The sequence below is a fragment of the Colias eurytheme genome, chromosome 14 (assembly GCF_061535395.1).
Source record: "Colias eurytheme isolate Ceu_HAF_F1 chromosome 14, ilColEury1 Martin Lab GWU primary, whole genome shotgun sequence".
NCBI lineage: Eukaryota > Metazoa > Arthropoda > Insecta > Lepidoptera > Pieridae > Colias > Colias eurytheme.
In genome coordinates this window covers 3,921,520-3,939,527 of record NC_142993.1, presented here as the reverse complement: position 1 = coordinate 3,939,527, position 18,008 = coordinate 3,921,520, and the positions used below count along the sequence as shown (strand labels likewise).

At 31.3% G+C, this 18,008-nt stretch overlaps 1 protein-coding gene across 1 annotated transcript; it reads left to right on the top strand.

Annotated features, from left to right (window-relative positions):
- Window positions 1-379: 379 nt before the first annotated feature.
- P5CS (Delta[1]-pyrroline-5-carboxylate synthase) lies at window positions 380-17,645 on the top strand. The gene is made up of 10 exons (XM_090109355.1): window positions 380-533; window positions 7,709-7,885; window positions 8,460-8,603; window positions 9,880-9,987; window positions 11,702-11,872; window positions 13,307-13,495; window positions 13,768-13,963; window positions 14,597-15,601; window positions 16,351-16,488; window positions 17,222-17,645. The coding sequence occupies exons 1-10, from the start codon at window positions 417-419 to the stop codon at window positions 17,341-17,343; spliced, it is 2,367 nt and encodes a 788-aa protein (XP_089965481.1). The 5' UTR covers window positions 380-416; the 3' UTR covers window positions 17,344-17,645.
- Window positions 17,646-18,008: the final 363 nt, after the last annotated feature.

Sequence of the window (18,008 nt, the reverse complement as noted above, 5' to 3'; positions counted from 1 at the left end):
CATTATGTACCTACAATCATTTATAGAAAGTAACGATGTAATTAAACGCTTTGATTGCTAATATCACGATATTATAATTCGCAATCTATTGTAGATTTTGATATTAAAACTTAAACAGCTTTACTGCTTTTATTGAGTCGGGTGATCTAGGAAATAAAATAGACTATTGTTTGCGCAATAAACAGATATTATAATATATTTTATCATAAACTTGATACGCAACTGTAGTACCTACTAATATCTACTAATAGTAAACGTCACTTGTTGAGATGTCGCAGTTATGAGTTTGATATTGATTTGAAATGTGTTATGTGTTTCATTGTGGGATGAAATAATTTGTAAAAAAAATAATAATATACATTACAAAAAAAAATATCTCTTGTTGATTAAATTTTAAATTATTAAAATTAGTAAAAATGACTTTAAGCAAAATTTCAAAATTATGTTTAAAAGTTGATTCTGTGAAACGTTTAACGCGACCGTCAACAGGATTTTTTCTGCGAAATTTCAGCGTCGAAAGTCGACATTTGAGTGTGAGTGCGTGCTCTTATTATTATTGTTATCATGCATTATTCAATGAAATTGTAACCAATATTATTAGGATACATTTTACAATGCTTATTATTTAAACTTCATTGAATTTTTACATGATTTTAATAGGTACTTAGGTACCGCGTTTGATTTAAATTATTTCCAAAATATTTAACTCTGCTGATAGAAACAGAGAAATAATTAATAGAGTACCTACCTATTGCAGATTTGTTACAAGTAATAATAAATAGGTATCTTTTATCTGTTTAATGATACCTACAATATTATGAATGATATAATTTACAGTTTATAAATAAATCGGAAGTTAGAGTTTCAATACTTTTTAAGTAGAGTTATTGAAGAATACATCTCAATCGTACTTAACCCATTGACCACCGAGCGCCCCGATCGGGGCGCGACACAATAGATTATCTATTGTGTCTGTGATTCCGGGGACTGATGGAACAGCCTTCGGAATAGATATGCCATGATATGTACATATGAACTAGGATCTACATATAGAATAACTAGTGGTCCGCCCCGGCTTCGCCCGTGGTACCTACATGTTTAAACTATCCTATCTCTCGACTCTCAAGTTGGATCGAACTGCACATGGTGTGCGAATTTTATTATAATCGGTTAAGTGGTTTAGGAGTCCATTGAGGACAAACATTGTGACACGAGATTTATAGGTATATATATTAATATATTAAGATGTAACTATATTCATAATGGCAATAATTATAACACAAAATTCGAAGGTAGTTTTAGTGTATTTTATAAATTTTATATCCAATTTCTATGTTCATACACGTGGTTCATACTTCATGCTCACATCCGCCAAGAGTCAGACCTCGACCTTAGAGATATAGAACCATGGGCATATTTTAATTTAAGTACACATGAATACTGATAAACAGCTTCTACGTAGAATTATTCTATTATAAATAAAGATAAAAATCGATCTTGCAGCAAGTCTTCTATTTGAATAAAAACACAATCGTTGAATTCGCTAAAGAGCGGCTGTATTAATTTTGTGTTTTTTTGTGCTCTGTTGGTCCTAGCGGCTAGCGTGATAATATTAGTATATTACCTACATATCTACTTCTTTTCTTGAGAAAGATAAGTGGGTATATTTTAGAAAGGTTATAAAAAATGGGTTTTAAGGCTATTTCAGCATTTAATTCATTTGTTTATCGGGAAAAAGTACATATTGGTAGGTATTATAATAGAGCTATGTATTAAGAACAGCCTTCCCCATTTTATTAGAAATCTGTTGTAAAATATTATATCCTCTGAAGTATTCTCTGAATTTGTATTGACTATAGTTCATTGTTAAACACAGCTATTGTGTGGGACTTTTATGAAATTCATCCGCTGAGTACTTAGTGAGCTTATTAAAATGACTTTTCGGTAAAATACCTATTATGTTTTTATTAAAAAAATATTTCTTTTTAATCTTGCTTTTTTAGACTCTATTAGAACCGAGATTGAGTAGGTATCTAGTTTTGCACTCATTCTCATATGTAGAGACTTTTAAGTTACAGACATACCTACATAATATAGGTAGGTACATATTTATGGATAAATGTCCCAGAAAAACGTAATGGAAGCTTCGATGAAAATTCGAAAGCGGTGAATTAAATATGTGAGGGTAATAAAATGTCAAATAAATCATGAACACTTTTTGCCAATGAACAAATATTAAATAATAATTGCCTGAAAGACCAATTCCAGGCAATATATTCACGAGTCTGATTGAACCTTGTTAAATTGTTACTAGCCGCGAAGATCTGATTGATGTTGTGCATAATAAATTATAATCATTATGAATTATTGAAAGTCCACAGAACTATTAAAAGCATAAATAAATGCAGTAAGGTTAAAAAAGTTCGAATTACTTACTTTCGTTATAATGAAATTACAAGTTTATCAAGCAAATATCTATAGGTACGATCCTAGATCCTATTTTTAACCTATTTACTAACATTATTGGATGTAGCGTCTGTGTACATATTCATCGTTCATCATTTCTATTTTATTTATGTAATTTTAGTTCTGCTTCTTTTTGTTTTTTTTTACCTCAACTATTTCGTACAGCGTATAGTCATAATCTAATTTTTAAATATAAATTTAGAGAGGACTCAGAGGAGAGAGATGTTAACAGAAATCCGCAGCTTAAGCTCATTAAGCTCACGACTTAATTTTGTTTGTTGGTTAATATTATTTTAATGAACACACAGCATTTCATTTTGTGGTACCAACGCTGATAAATGTTCTCATTTCGTTTATCATAAGTACTTGGAATACGCGCCAACCGCTCTCTACAGTTACATATTATTATTTTATTTTTTATGTGTTTAATATGTGCCAAATATAATTAAATAAAGTGATTTAAACAACATTGGAAAAACGTAATTTTTTGTCATAAAAAATTGTGATTTTGAATTTGGAACAATATGTTGCGTTGTGGTCCTTTATTCGCAAATGGAAGGCGACTTTATTCTTCTATAGGAGTTGATTGGTTGTCCTTAGGTAAAATAAATCCAGGTCTAGAGGTGAGTTCTTATTAGAAAAACAAATTATTTATACGTAAATACCTATCTCCTGATTAAAATAATAACCATTTGTTATAATATGCTCGATGTCTATGTAACTGTAACTGTCTCAGTGTTTATGTTTACATACCTATAGGTTTTAAGGAAAACGACAAATGTTTTGCTCGTATCATATTATTATGGAAAACTTAAGGAATTTCACTACTGTAAGATTCTCAAAGTTATTCTTTTACTGTAACTTTCGTCCTGGCCCCGGCTTCATACAGGTTGTTTCGGGACAAAAAAGCTTTTACTCTGAAGAAATGTTGCTATAATAAGTCAGTCAGTTTCAGTATTATTCAGTAGAATTTCTAAATTCCTCTTTAGAACATTAAAATATAGATTCAAATCAAATTATTTTATCTAATTACTCAACACGAGTGTTATTTGTATAAGTATAACAATTAAATATTTTATCTCCCACTCACTGTACACAACGTCTGATTGTAGGTTAATGTCATTAAAACAAGATACTGTTAGAGGTCATCATCTTAATAGTTAAATAGCAAGTAAAAATTAAAAATAAGTCTACACGTGTATGCTACTACATATAGGTACCTACTTACATATAATTTATTTTGTAGATACAACTGTACTTTGCATATTGCAGCCTAAGATAAATTAAAACAAATTAACTATTACAAATGACTGAAGAATTGAATAAATTGCATAGAAATAAATGGAACCTTTATTATTTATTTTGATTACATTATTTGATGATTACATTGATTTCTTTTTCCTCTCTATAAAAAAAACTAAAAACAGTAATCCCCATCGTCTCCCAGCCAGTGTCAAATGAATATAATTATTATCTGTGGACGAGCGTTATTGGCGCCAATTTGTTGAACAATCAACATAGACTTGATACATGTATTTGGCCTTGAAACAATATAAGTGCATTTCCGTATAAAATATTACGTTAACGACATATTATATTAGAATATATCCCTATGTTGTGGTTGCTACAAGGTTCATATCAATTACTATCGCACGTGTTACTTGCGTGAGTATAATATACACGTTTGTTGTTAAAAGTGTAAATATGTGACTTGTTCATATACGTTAATATCATAATACTCAGATGTTATTTTATATCTTGAATAATAAACTATATCCCAGTATCATAGATTGCTTAGGGATTGTTAGAAGTGATAGATAATGTGCATTTCCGCATTTATTTATTAGTTTATTGTAGTTATGCTAGTAAAAGTAAAACTTCACATCACATCAAATGAATATATATAATGCATCCCTAGTAGAATGGCCATAAGAACGGCCACTTATATGACAGATAATAATAATCTTAAACAATGCATTTGCATTTGGATATTGTTGTGATTTTTCTAAAAGTAAAAAAATAACTCTTTGAATATCGCATAAATATTATAGCTATTGTGAGTGTGCCTTAACTTCTTACTCTGTCAATTAGCATTGTATTTCAGAAACATACAAAATACGTGGCCTGTAAAATTCCTTAATAATATACCTACCTATGCGTAAAAAATTTCGTGTCAGGAATATTCTAAGAAACGAAGGTTCTTTGTGAAATTTTGATTCATATTAAAGTTTCACAGTAGGTACCTTATAACGTAGAAAAATAAATTTTGTCATATTTTATGCTGTAATTGCTCTTTTCCGAGGAAATTCTCGACAGCCGGCGTTAGTCTAGACACAAGAAATTAAACGAATCATTTTATGATTTTACTATGTTAAGCCTTTTATGAAAAATCAAGGAGACTTAAACAATTAATTAAAGCTTATTTCAACTTTGTGTTCTTGGTCAGACTTGGCATTCTTTTAGGTTCTGACTTGCGAATAGTTCGTTGTTGCTATCCCATTTAACTTGAAGAGTTACTAACCGCCAATGTACAATTAATAAGATATTTTTATTCATTTACTTTATGATTAATATTTAAAGGACTTTTATGAATATGGTAAGCGCTAGTTTCACCACTTGCTGATGATATGCCTATTTATTACTTATCAATATATTTAAAATTTGAATAATGTATTTGTTATTATAACTGATAAAAAAATAAACTAATTTGCTTACGTAAAATATCAAAAACTTAAAAAAACCTTCTGACGGTTTAATAAAACAACGTTACCATTCCCTGAAGAGTCAATTAATCTGTTACGCGTTATTAATTTATACTCACCTTAATAAAACGTAGATTAAGTGAACCTGTCTGACGTGCCATTAGGAACTCTACAAAATTTTTATACGCGAAGTTAGCAACTTTTCAAATCGATGACCGGATTTAACTTCGATCCTTTTTGTTATATTAATCTTCCTAACATCCCTTTCTACTTAAAACTTAAGCGTAAATTAATTACGATTGGAAATTTTCTTTTCTTTTAATTAATGAAAGTTAGACGGATCGAGTTTAATATCAGACGAAGTCATAAGAGTTGTTGTTTTCCTATCTTATGGGTTAAATTTCATTTTTCTTTTTTTATTGGGCTTCGAGGTTTTGAATTAATCGAGTCCGAGTTAAACCTATTATGAAAATGTGTTATACTACAACGAATTAATTCTATTGTCTTTATAATTTATTTGAAAACCTAGTATTTTATGCGATTATATAAAAATACCTACATATATTACATACATATATATCCGAAAATGAGCTTTAAAATTATAACATTTTCCTATACAATATGATAATATCGGTGTATTAATATAATAACGCGGAGTAATAATATATAATATGCTCACATAGTAAGCAAAAAATAGAGCCTATATATAATATCATGGATTCATGGTGCAATAAAAGTAGATATGTATTCTTTCTGTGATACATTTATAAATGTACAACAATTATTTCTGTAGTCATGTCAATTGAAGAAAAATATTTTATATAATTTTTCCTGCATACTTTTTTTTATTAATTATTGCAAAGAATCTCTCATTAAAAAATGAGCGTTTCAATGCTCTTCATTTTTATATTCATCGTGAAATTTCAAACGTTTTAATTTTCATACTGAAAAATATAATAAAATAAACTGAAGTGGTATATACATATACTAGAGGTCCGCCCCGGCTTCGCCCTTGGTACATATTTCGCAATAAAAGGTAGCCTATAATATGTCCTTTCTCGGGTATCAAAATATCTCCATACCAAATTTCATGCAAATTGGTTCGGTAGTTTAGGCGTGATTGAGTAACAGACAGACAGACAGAGTTACTTTCGCATTTATAATATTAGTATGGATACCTATAGATTCAAAGTAGATACATTAATTGAATAAATACTAAACGATTCGCAAAGATTTGTTAGCTTAAGAGCACAATAGAATGTATTTTTTCTCAAAATGTATAAATAATTCCTTGATAAACTCGCGTAGTTATTTGGTACATGAAGAAATATACAAAGAAACTTAAAAGTGTCATTTCTAAAGCGCCGTACACTGTTTTTTTATTATATTTTTTTAAATACGCTGTAGAAGGTGCACAATGGCTTTAAATATTTTAAGTTATAAAATTTTCCTTGACTTCTTGGAAAACTTAAGCGTTGATTATCGTTAGGTACATCATTCGCTAGCTAAATAACTAAAAGAGGAAGATAGTTAGTTGTATACCAACCGTGAATATTTAATTTGGAAAATTGTTATTGTGGAAATGAGTGGACAAAGTTACATATTCTGTGATACCAAAGAAATGAACATATGTATTAAAAAAGTTTTAATTATAAACTTTTATTATCAATACATGGACTGTGAAATAAATTTTCTTCATTCACTAGCAGTAATCGTTACCTATAATATTGTGCATTTATATTTTGTACATTATCAGCTGTCTGTCAATAATAAATTAATATTTGTTCTAGTTTGTTCTGAAACCTTAACTTGCAAGCTGCAGGATAGAGCTCAAAGTAGCATTAGAAAATCATCTTATTTTTACAAGAAACTAGATTCTACATATGTACATAATATTTTTCTTATGTTGTATCTTACCTCGACACATTTATTATCATAATAATATTATTAATGTATGTTTTAATATCGTAATGTTTATGTAGAAAACCAAGCACATGTAAGTTTTTACGGGATATTGTAAGCACGCGTTACCAATAAAGTGTTCGAGACCGCTCTTTATAGGCTCGTAAAAGAAAAGGGACGTTTTTACAAGCGGCCGATACTTACAAAAATCCTATATAAGAAATCATACCTTATTACGAGTACAATAGCTTTCAACAAGAGTTTGAATTACTATTTCAAGAAAGTTTTTGTGATATGAACGATATTGTATAAGGTTCAGTTATAACAAAGTCATGTAATACTTTGGGGCAGCTATAAATTTCGCTTATAAAATATGGGTTCTAGCAGCGGACGATTAAAATTTTCAGGACTTTTTACATACCACTAGATAGGCAAAGCATTATTCATTCTGAACTACTGAACCATGTTCAGTGTTTATTTTTCACATGAAATTGTTTAAGCTTTTGTTTGCGTTCATTGGACGTGACAAGAGCAATTCTGCCAATACCAGAGGCAACATTTTATATTAGAAATAGCAGTATATTTAATAATGTAGTAGAATTATATTTTGTTATATGTATTAAGATTGTATTCCACAGGGTTCAAATGTAGACAAACGAACATTAGCTAGCACGGACCGTAAGCAACGCACATTCTCAGACAGGTCCCAATTGAAATATGCCAGACGCTTGGTGGTTAAGCTTGGCAGTGCTGTTATCACAAGAGAAGATGGAAACGGTCTTGCTTTGGGGCGGCTGGCTTCGATTATTGAACAGGTAATTTTATATTATATGAAGCAATCATTATTCATTACATAAATACAAACAATATTCGTAATAGGAAGATGGTAGATATATGTAATTTGTTATATTATTCATTGTGCAAGTTAAAATATGCTGTTATCTTCTTTTTCAGGTTGCAAACTGGTATTATCCTGTCTCTTATTGTATGATAAATCTATTTACCCTCACATTGCACAATATTAGGTTACGTAAAACTATTTTACAGTAATAAAAAATATAAATTATTGCATATTTTTCTGTAATCTGTATGCATACAGATAAGATACGAAAGTACCTACTGTAACTACTACATTAACCAAGTATTTTTCTGATACAAATTTAATAGAAAATCATTTTATTAAATACTAGCGGTCCGCCCCGGCTTCGCCCGTGGTACCTACATATTTCGCAATAAAAGGTAGCCTATGTTCTTTCTCAGGGTCTAAATATTATCTGTGCCAAATTTCATCAAAATCGGTTTATTAGTTTATGCGTGAAAACCATACATACATACAAACTTTTCCTCTTTATAATATTAGTATAGATTTTCGTATTAAAATCGTAATAGGTAGCAGAATGTCACCACGAAGGTCGAGAGTGCATTATGGTCACAAGTGGAGCTGTAGCTTTTGGAAGGCAAAAGCTCACACAAGAACTGCTCATGTCTATGTCCATGAGAGAAACTCTTTCACCAAGTGATCATACTAGAGAGGTAAGTAAAAACAGTGACATTACAAATAAAAATAATTTAAATAATTATGTATGTGTCATAAAGTTTATTAATTTCACCAGTAGGTACCTTCAACATCGTGAAACCGTCATGCCAAATATTTTTATGTTATTTTTATTTCAAGATGTATAAAATTCGTTTATATACGGATACGCAAAAAGCATTGTAATATTTTTCAGGAATGTTCTCTTTCACTGAAAAACGTAAATTTTAATCAAATGCCAGTTTTGTTTCACGGTTGAATTTTTTTTAATAATAAATACCTACCTATGTGGTTGTTATTTTATTTCAAAACTGTAACTGTATACGTACAAAAATGGATATTCAACAATTTTCATCAATCCACGTGAACATAAATTAATGAAATTGTTGTGCGAACCATTTTCACTTTAAAGTTGATATGTTTCTATTAAATAGAGTGTACTACAACCTCTTTTGTATTAATGTTCAGTATTTTCCCTACGAATGGATGATAATACAAGATTAACATTTGAACATTTTTAAACACAATAGTTTTTGCTCATTGAAAAGCTTCATATTAGGCTCTATTTCTGCTTTTTTACCATTTTTAATAACTTAATGTACAGTATTAATATGATTGATTACTATTATGAAATACTGATTATTTGTTCACGGTGTAAGGTTAAACGTACACAAATCAATTAAGTTCACAATAGCGGAACATTAGTGATTGGTAATCAGCATTCAGCCACTAATTGTTTCAATTTGAATAATGCCGCTTCAGCAGTTTATGTTGAATGCTCTTTAATTATTAAATAAAGGGCTTTATACATTGATATATGTATAGTAAAATGTATAGTCTAATAAACGCAATATTAAGCTCCTGTTGCTCTATTATCATGTACAAGGGAGAAACAATAATATTGAAACGCGTTCTAAATCCTATTTAAATCCGTAAGTACTCAATGCAAAACGTATACAGATCCTTAAAATATACGTTTTTTTCTTGTATTTTTAAAACCCTTTTACACTATAACTCTTCTTCCAAAAGCAAGGGAGGTAAGGAAATGTATTGATGTTATCACAGGACTCAGGCAGTATAATTCTTCGTCAACGTTTACTTAACCCTAATTATATTCTCTCTGTACTAAAACCTACATAATATTACAATTTGAATAGAGTTTAATGCAATGCACATGCAATTCCTTAAAAAGTCATATAAAAAATCCGTTTTTTTATAAGATACACTTTTTCAAAAAAAGAAGGAAGGTTAGGAAATGTATTAATGTTATTACAGGACGCGGGAAGTATATTGGACCCGCGGGCGGCGGCGGCTGTGGGCCAATCAGAGCTCATGGCTATGTACGACGCGATGTTTTCACAGTACAACGTTAAAATTGCACAGGTAAGTCTCAAAAATCACAACAAAAACACAAACATCTGTTGTGCTTTTGCTATGATTTTTTGTGAAAATAATTTAGTATTTTGCTGTTGATGTCAAGTTCTGTACCTAAGATATATTCTTGTTTATGTTGATGTTAATCTATCCCTAAAGTTATAGTAATTTTTATTCTAAAAATTAATTATTTTTATTTGACTAATTTTCAGAACAAAAAAATTTTGTGTACCGCAATAATTTAACAGATTGCTTTAATAAATTAAATAATTACATCATGAGTATTATAATTGTAACAATTTATTGTAATATTACTGTAAATATTTTAAGAACAGCTGGTATATAGTAAACAGGCAATATTCACTCACAATTATTACAGCAAATTAACTACCACGAGTTTTAACAAGCAGTCATTAACTAATGAATTTACTCTCTGTAATTAGAGCAATTACGTACACAAACGGTTTTAGTAAAAAGTAAGGAAAATACACTACAAGCTAATTTTTTATAAGTATTTAATAGGCTGACTGAATATCTCAATTATTTGCTGCTGATAATGTTAATTTTTATTAATTAGCACTCATTAAAAATATGTTAATTGGCTACTAAATAAGTGATCTTTTAAATTAAAAATTCGGAGCAATAATTATATGCCTCAATTTAAACACATGGCGTAAATACCTTAGATACAGCTTCTTATATAATATAAAAGAGTCTACATTTGTTTCCTATAATCATCAACACCATCAACACTATTTTCAGGCTAATTTAAATATTAAAAAATAGGTACCATTCCAAAATCGGAATCATTCAATCTTCTTGAATTTTAATATAGTTGCATTTCAAAGCTGAAGTACTAAGATCTATTCTCTTTTTCTGTGTCTTGTGTCGGTGATAAATTATACAGTTTAGTAAGAAACTATTTTAATATTGGTCTCTCTACGTTGATACATTACTGCGTCTGTCCCACTATACATTAAACTGCAAAGAAACTACTTAAATGTGCAGCAATTTCCGCCACTAGGAATTAGAAGATAAGAAATAAAATTCTCTTCAGCGTGGATGTGAAAATATTTTGAAATAGAGTTAGTTTTAAAGTTAACTTATAACATTTCACGGCGTCTAAAGAAAATACATTTCATTTCATAGTAATCGAGCTTTCCTGTTAATCAACATTTATTTTATATAGCTCTGAAGGTTTTTGAAAACGTTGTAGTTAATAAGTAATGAAGTAATAGCTTTACTCAGAAATTTGAAATGTTTGATAAAGTTTGCTTTTAATGAAATATAGATGAATTATTAATTATTACTTTTGCTAACTTAACTCTGTCTCTTGTTCAAGTCATAAAATTACATAGAAAGTCTTATGTAGAGCAAGTTGATGTTTTAAATTTATTTTGTCGTTTTTGAATATTTATTGTAAGTACCTATATTTTATTTTTAATAATTAAAAAATACAATTTTCGACAAATTACATCAACGTTTATTTACCTTTGTGTAAATAACGATTTCAATAATAAATTTTGCTCGCAAATATTTAAAAAGTATGAACTCTATAACATACAAAGGAAACCACTTACACGCGTCACCTGGCTTCCTAGCAGTGAACATAGCAAATAAATCACAGTTAGGTGCAGACTTGAACGAAAGCAGGCGAGGGAAATAATTCAATCTCATACATTTTCAGGTAACGTAATCCTATATGAACAAATAATATTTTCAGGTGTTAGTTACGAAGCCCGACTTCTACAATGAAGAGACGAGGAAGAATTTGTTCTGCACACTCTCCGAGTTAATATCACTTAACATTGTGCCCATTGTGAACACTAATGACGCGGTCAGTCCGCCTATGTACATACACGATGATACCGTTGTTCCTGGAACCGGCAAAAAGGTAATTACTGGTAGAAATTTCTGGAAAAATAATATTTATTTAGGCTCCGTTTCATAACATTGTTAGCGTAGTGGCTGCGCTACGTTAATAGGTATCAAATCTCATACTATTATAATTAGAAATACCTAGTATAGGAGTACATTCGTAATATTAAAATCTACGTTTCTATTCCCACTAAATTCTATGTGTCGACTATTTCACGTATAATGTTTTCTTTGATTTTGAACTAAAAGTGCACTTGTGAACAACTTTGTAAAATTTTCCGCTAGGTTCATAATTAATTAATATAACATGAACTTTGTTTATGGTAGGTACAAATTAGTCGGCATCATCACGCTATTTATATATTGTAACTACGCAATGTCCTAAACAAACACAGTAGGTAAACATTAAATATCTTATTAAAGCATTAATTCAACCATTTCCCGGAACAGAAGTAATACATGTTCAATATTTAAAATAATTTTAATTAAGCCAAAATGAATCAAAATTATGGTAAACACAAACGGATAATTTAACATAATGATTTTATTTTATATTGGAAACGTTCTATTGGAAATATTTCCGTACCTTTTATCCTGCAGCTAACAGACTTAATCTTCTCATAATTATTCATTAATTTAACCGGTTCTGAATATATTTACCTAGGTTACGGATTATATTCTCGTGGCTAATGGACTCAGCATATTGCAACAAGAAATAGGATTAGCGTAATTACGTTGAAGAAAAACGCAATTAAATTTCTTTATAGATTATGTTCTCTTTTCTTTTAATAATGCATTCACTGTGGGTATAAAATATTAAAATGTAAAGTCTACATCGAAGCTTAATGCTTTAGAATTTGTGTACTCGAGGCAAAAAGGACATCTACAGAACAATAAAATCAAACACGCTAATTTACTACGGAAACACGATATTGTAAACTCAATGGGACAAGGTAAATGCGTAAAATCCTGACTGTAAGATGAAAGTTTACTGTTACGACAAGATGCTTTCCCTCCGTTATGATGCCATTCGAACGTTATGCTAAACCCTAATGGACACTAAAGGACGCTTCTTCGAGACGTGCCTTAAAGACTTCTCTTTGCAAGATTTTATCATCGTTGTTTTAGCTCTTGTTCAGCCTGAAACAATAGGGAAACAGCTAAAAATCTTCGGTCGTGTTTCGGTCTGACAATTTAATTAAACCATTCGAATGTTACTCGAAACAATGTTCATATTTGATTGTATTTTAAGTATTCATGACAGATAATTTTGACAATTTAGATAGGTATAACGTGAATGTTTTGCGGTAACAATGCTCGTCAGGGAAATCATTATAATTTGTATCTCATCAATATAACGATTGTTTTGAAAACGGATTGTATGTATATCAATTCGCGTTTTATTGTTGCAATCAATGGACCAATTTGTATCAATTGTCATGTGTTTTAGGGTATCGGTATAAAGGATAATGACAGTCTATCAGCTTTATTAGCTGCGGAGATCCAATCAGACTTGCTCATTATGATGTCAGATGTGGACGGCATTTACAACAAGCCGCCCTGGGAGGATGGTGCTCGAATGATGCATACGTATACCTCTAAAGATCGGGACCAAGTTCAATTTGGCCAGAAATCAAAGGTTTGATTGTTAAAATATCTTAATTGTGCTTAATTTTAATGAATGTGTAACGAATAATCAAAATATATCACTCGTCAATGTTTGGATTTGAATTTTTGTCTCTAGCGACCATCGTTCATTCTTTATTAAATACCTTCGGTTTTGTATTTAGATTGGCACGGTTCGGAATTTCAATTTAGATTGTAATAAACGGTACCGAATATTAAATTTTTTGCTTTTGTTTTGTGTGTTTGTCGTAAATATTTACAATAAGATGGACGAATTAATCACAGGTGGGGACAGGGGGAATGGATTCCAAAGTAAACGCAGCAACGTGGGCAATGGCGCGAGGTGTCAGCGTTGTAATTTGTAATGGAATGCAGGAAAAAGCTATTAAAACCATTATCAGTGGGAGAAAGGTTGGAACGTTCTTTACGGACAGTCCCACCACGACATCATCTACTTCTGTTGATGTTTTAGCTGAAAATGGTGAGCGTTTTCTATTAATGTTACTTTAATTTGCGAAGATTTTGCGTTGGTTTTATTTGTTATTAGGACATACTACATAGCGCGCTATTTAATAAGAAAATATTTGGAAAATCCAAAAGTGCACGCCTCATAATTTTCTTTTAATAATTATTTATTAATTATTATTTTTGTTTATTTAATAACAATTAAACCACATCGAATCAGACCCTGAAAAATGAAAGGGTTCTATTCCTGAGCATACTCAAGCGTAAGAGAAAAAAAAAGACTCGATTAGTAAAGTATTTCGGTCGCTATCGTGTTAACAAGAAAATCCTCCGCACATACAGACACACGGACGTCCAAGACAGAACTTTTTTAAACTGTTTTTTAACTAGTTTAAATAACAAAAATGCCATCAAAAATATCATGAATGTTAAAAATATTGTTTTTTCTTAATATGTGTGTGTATGTATTATCTTACAAGTGCAATGTATGATACATAAAGACATTTTAAGTTTGAAAAATCAGATGTTTTGCGCGAAGTGACAGTAGTACCCACCTCAACGCTTCGCTTATGAGGCGTGCAATAATGCATTGGGTAAGATAATAATCTGAATATTTTTATTTGAGCAAAATTTACGTTTACTTTTTCAGCTCGTTCTGGAAGTAGAGTGTTACAACAACTGACACCAGCAGACAGAGCATCAGCTATTCACTCCTTAGCAGATCTTCTTCTGGACAAGAAAGATATGATTCTTGAAGAAAATGCTAAAGATTTAGAGGAGGGTACTAAAGGTGGCTTAGCAAAACCACTTCTAAATCGCCTGGCTTTAAGTCCTGGAAAATTGAAAACTTTGTCAATAGGCTTGAAACAAATCGCCGATTCAAGTTACGAAAACGTTGGAAGAGTTTTACGAAAAACAAAATTAGCCGAAAACCTCATGCTTCGTCAAGTGACCGTCCCAATTGGAGTTCTACTGGTCATTTTCGAATCCAGACCAGATTCATTACCTCAAGTTGCTGCTTTGGCAATGGCTTCAGCGAATGGACTGCTTCTTAAAGGTGGAAAGGAAGCCGCATATTCAAACAAAGCGTTAATGGAACTTGTTAAAGAAGCTTTACAAACAGTGGGAGCTCAAGACGCAATATCTCTAGTCTCGACTCGGGAAGAAATCAGTGACCTACTATCGATGGAGAAACACATTGACCTCATAATTCCTCGCGGATCATCGGACTTGGTTCGAAGCATACAAAAGCAATCACAACACATTCCTGTGTTGGGTCACGCTGAAGGAATATGCCACGTTTACGTCGATAAGGACGCGGATCCATCGAAAGCTTTGAAGATAGTTCGGGACGCGAAATGCGATTATCCAGCGGCGTGCAATGCGATGGAAACTTTATTGGTTCACGAAGACCACTTATCTGGCAGTTTGTTTACGGATATCTGTAGTATGTTGAAAAGCGAAGGGGTGAAGATTAATGCTGGGCCCAAATTATCGAGTCATTTAACTTTTGGTCCGCCGCCAGCGAGAAGCATGCGACACGAGTACGGAGCCTTGGAGTGTTGTATCGAACTTGTTAAGGATATGGACGAGGCGATCGATCATATTCATAAGTTCGGCAGCTCGCATACTGATGTTGTTGTTACGGAGAACGGTAAGTCGCTGTTAATTAATATGCATACATTGGGGATTAACTTAGCTTTCAGTAGAATAGTGTTAGTATTACGATGAAATGGTTAATTAATTTCTAAGTACTAAGTAGTAGTTTTAACTATCATAAAGTCAAATATACATACAAAAAGTGAGTAAAAATCTTGTGGCCATCGGTCAGCTATAAAAGAGTAGACTAGCCTAGGCAACAGTTTTTACGGCTTTCTACATCGTCGTTTCATTGTTGTATAAGGTTATATTCTCTTACATAAAGTTTTGCTTCACTAAACAAATAGGATAACATTGCGACGGTTATTTTCTCTTAGGCGTTCTTATTTAATGTTTAATACATTTATTTACAAGAACAGTATTTACAGATGATAACTAAAGTACTATTGCTTATTTGCTCTAGAACGATTTATTTAGTGAAGGACGGTCAACCAATATCTAGGCCACATTATTTTTAAACAGTTTCGATTTAAGAATCTTTTTATTCTGCGAGACGACTAGTAAAATTTTAAAACTTGATTTATTATTATTATGATTAATTACTATTTTACTAGTGAATGAACAGTAAATGGGCATAAGCAAAAGATGATTTGTCTATGTTTGCTTCCAATACAGGGACCAAGGTTTCCTACGATGTTTTTTATACATCATGCCTCATCATGCATTATTTGTCTCTTTATTATTTTAGCTTCTATATTTTACTTTATACTTGTATTTGTAAATTAGCATTTCAAACGTTCGCAGAGAGCACAGCGAAACGGTTCCTCAGTTCAGTGGACAGCGCGTGTGTGTTCCACAACGTGTCGTCTCGCTTCGCGGACGGGTTCCGCTTCGGGCTCGGCGCTGAAGTCGGCATCTCTACCGCTAGGATACATGCTAGAGGTAAACTTATATTATACTAGCGGTCCGCTCCAGCTTCGCCCGTGGTACATATTTCGCAAAAAAAGGTAGCCTATGTTCTTTCTCAGGGTCTAAAGATTGTCTGTACCAAATTTCATCAAAATCGGCCCAGTAGTTTATGCGTGAAAACCATACATACATACATACAAAATTACAAACCTTTCCTCTTTATAATATTAGTATAGATAGTATAGACTAGCGGTCCGCCCCGGCTTCGCCCATGGTACCTACATGGAAACTATCCTATCTCTCAAGTTGGATCGAACTGGTGGCTGGCTGACTGGCTGGTGTGCGAATTTTATTATAATCGGTTAAGTGGTTTAGGAGTCCATTGAGGACAAACATTGTGACACGAGATTTATATATATAATATTAAGATTAATATTATGCTATAGCGGAAGAGTTAGAGGTGGTAAAAAATTGTAATGTTAACTATAGTAGAGGAATTGGAGGTGATTAAAAATTTTGAAGGAATTGAGGGTAGTTTATGGTAGGTATTTGTATTATTCTATTAAAATTGAAAGAAGAGACGGTGTTTGAATCAGCTGATTTGAACTGAATTACTGATTTGAATAGAATAAATATGTTGCATCATGAGGCACGCTATGACCAGTAGAAGATTATCAATGGAAAATTATTTTGACTATACTAACCAATAAAATAAGAAGGTAAAAATTATTATCAAGTACTTATATAATTATTACTTTTAATTCAGGCCCCGTGGGAGTAGAAGGTCTGCTTACTACAAAATGGATCCTAGAAGGCACCGACCACACCGCGGCAGAGTTTAACGAAGGCAAGCGACAATGGCTTCACGAAACTCTGCCCAACAATTGACTCATACGCTTTTTCAAGAAATTATTGTACGGAAATCGAACTTAGATAAATATTTTGTATTTATATATGTATTTTATTAAATATAAGGTAGTTTTAATTAGTATATTGAGATTTATAAAATCTTGTGATGTTAGCAAAAATATATTGGAGTAGTATATGTGTGTTTAATATGATGATTGATATTGAAATTTTATATTTTTTTATACAATAAAGCAATAGTGTGTTATAATGCTTGATATTATGTACATAGACGATAGGAAACATGTTCCATGATCCATATAAAAATATACTTATTTTAAATTCTAATGAAGTTTAATTTCAATTTCCCTACCAATTATTTAAAGCAGTATCAAGCTGTGGCATAATCGGTACAATTTGAACCACTCCTGAGTCTCAATTAATTCCCCGAAAGTTTAGCTTTCAACTGAATAGAAGTCGGTAAATTATGGCACAATCATGAATACCGGAGACAATACAAAACAATGACAATACTAACAATCGAGAGACATTAAAATATTCACTCTGAATGAATTGGTTTTGCTTAACAATAACCTTTCAAATTTGTAGAGCGATGAGTTGAAATTCATGATTTATTTATTTATTTATTTATTTATTTGGGTACATCGACAGATCGCGCATACATCATTCCTTAATAATAAATACAA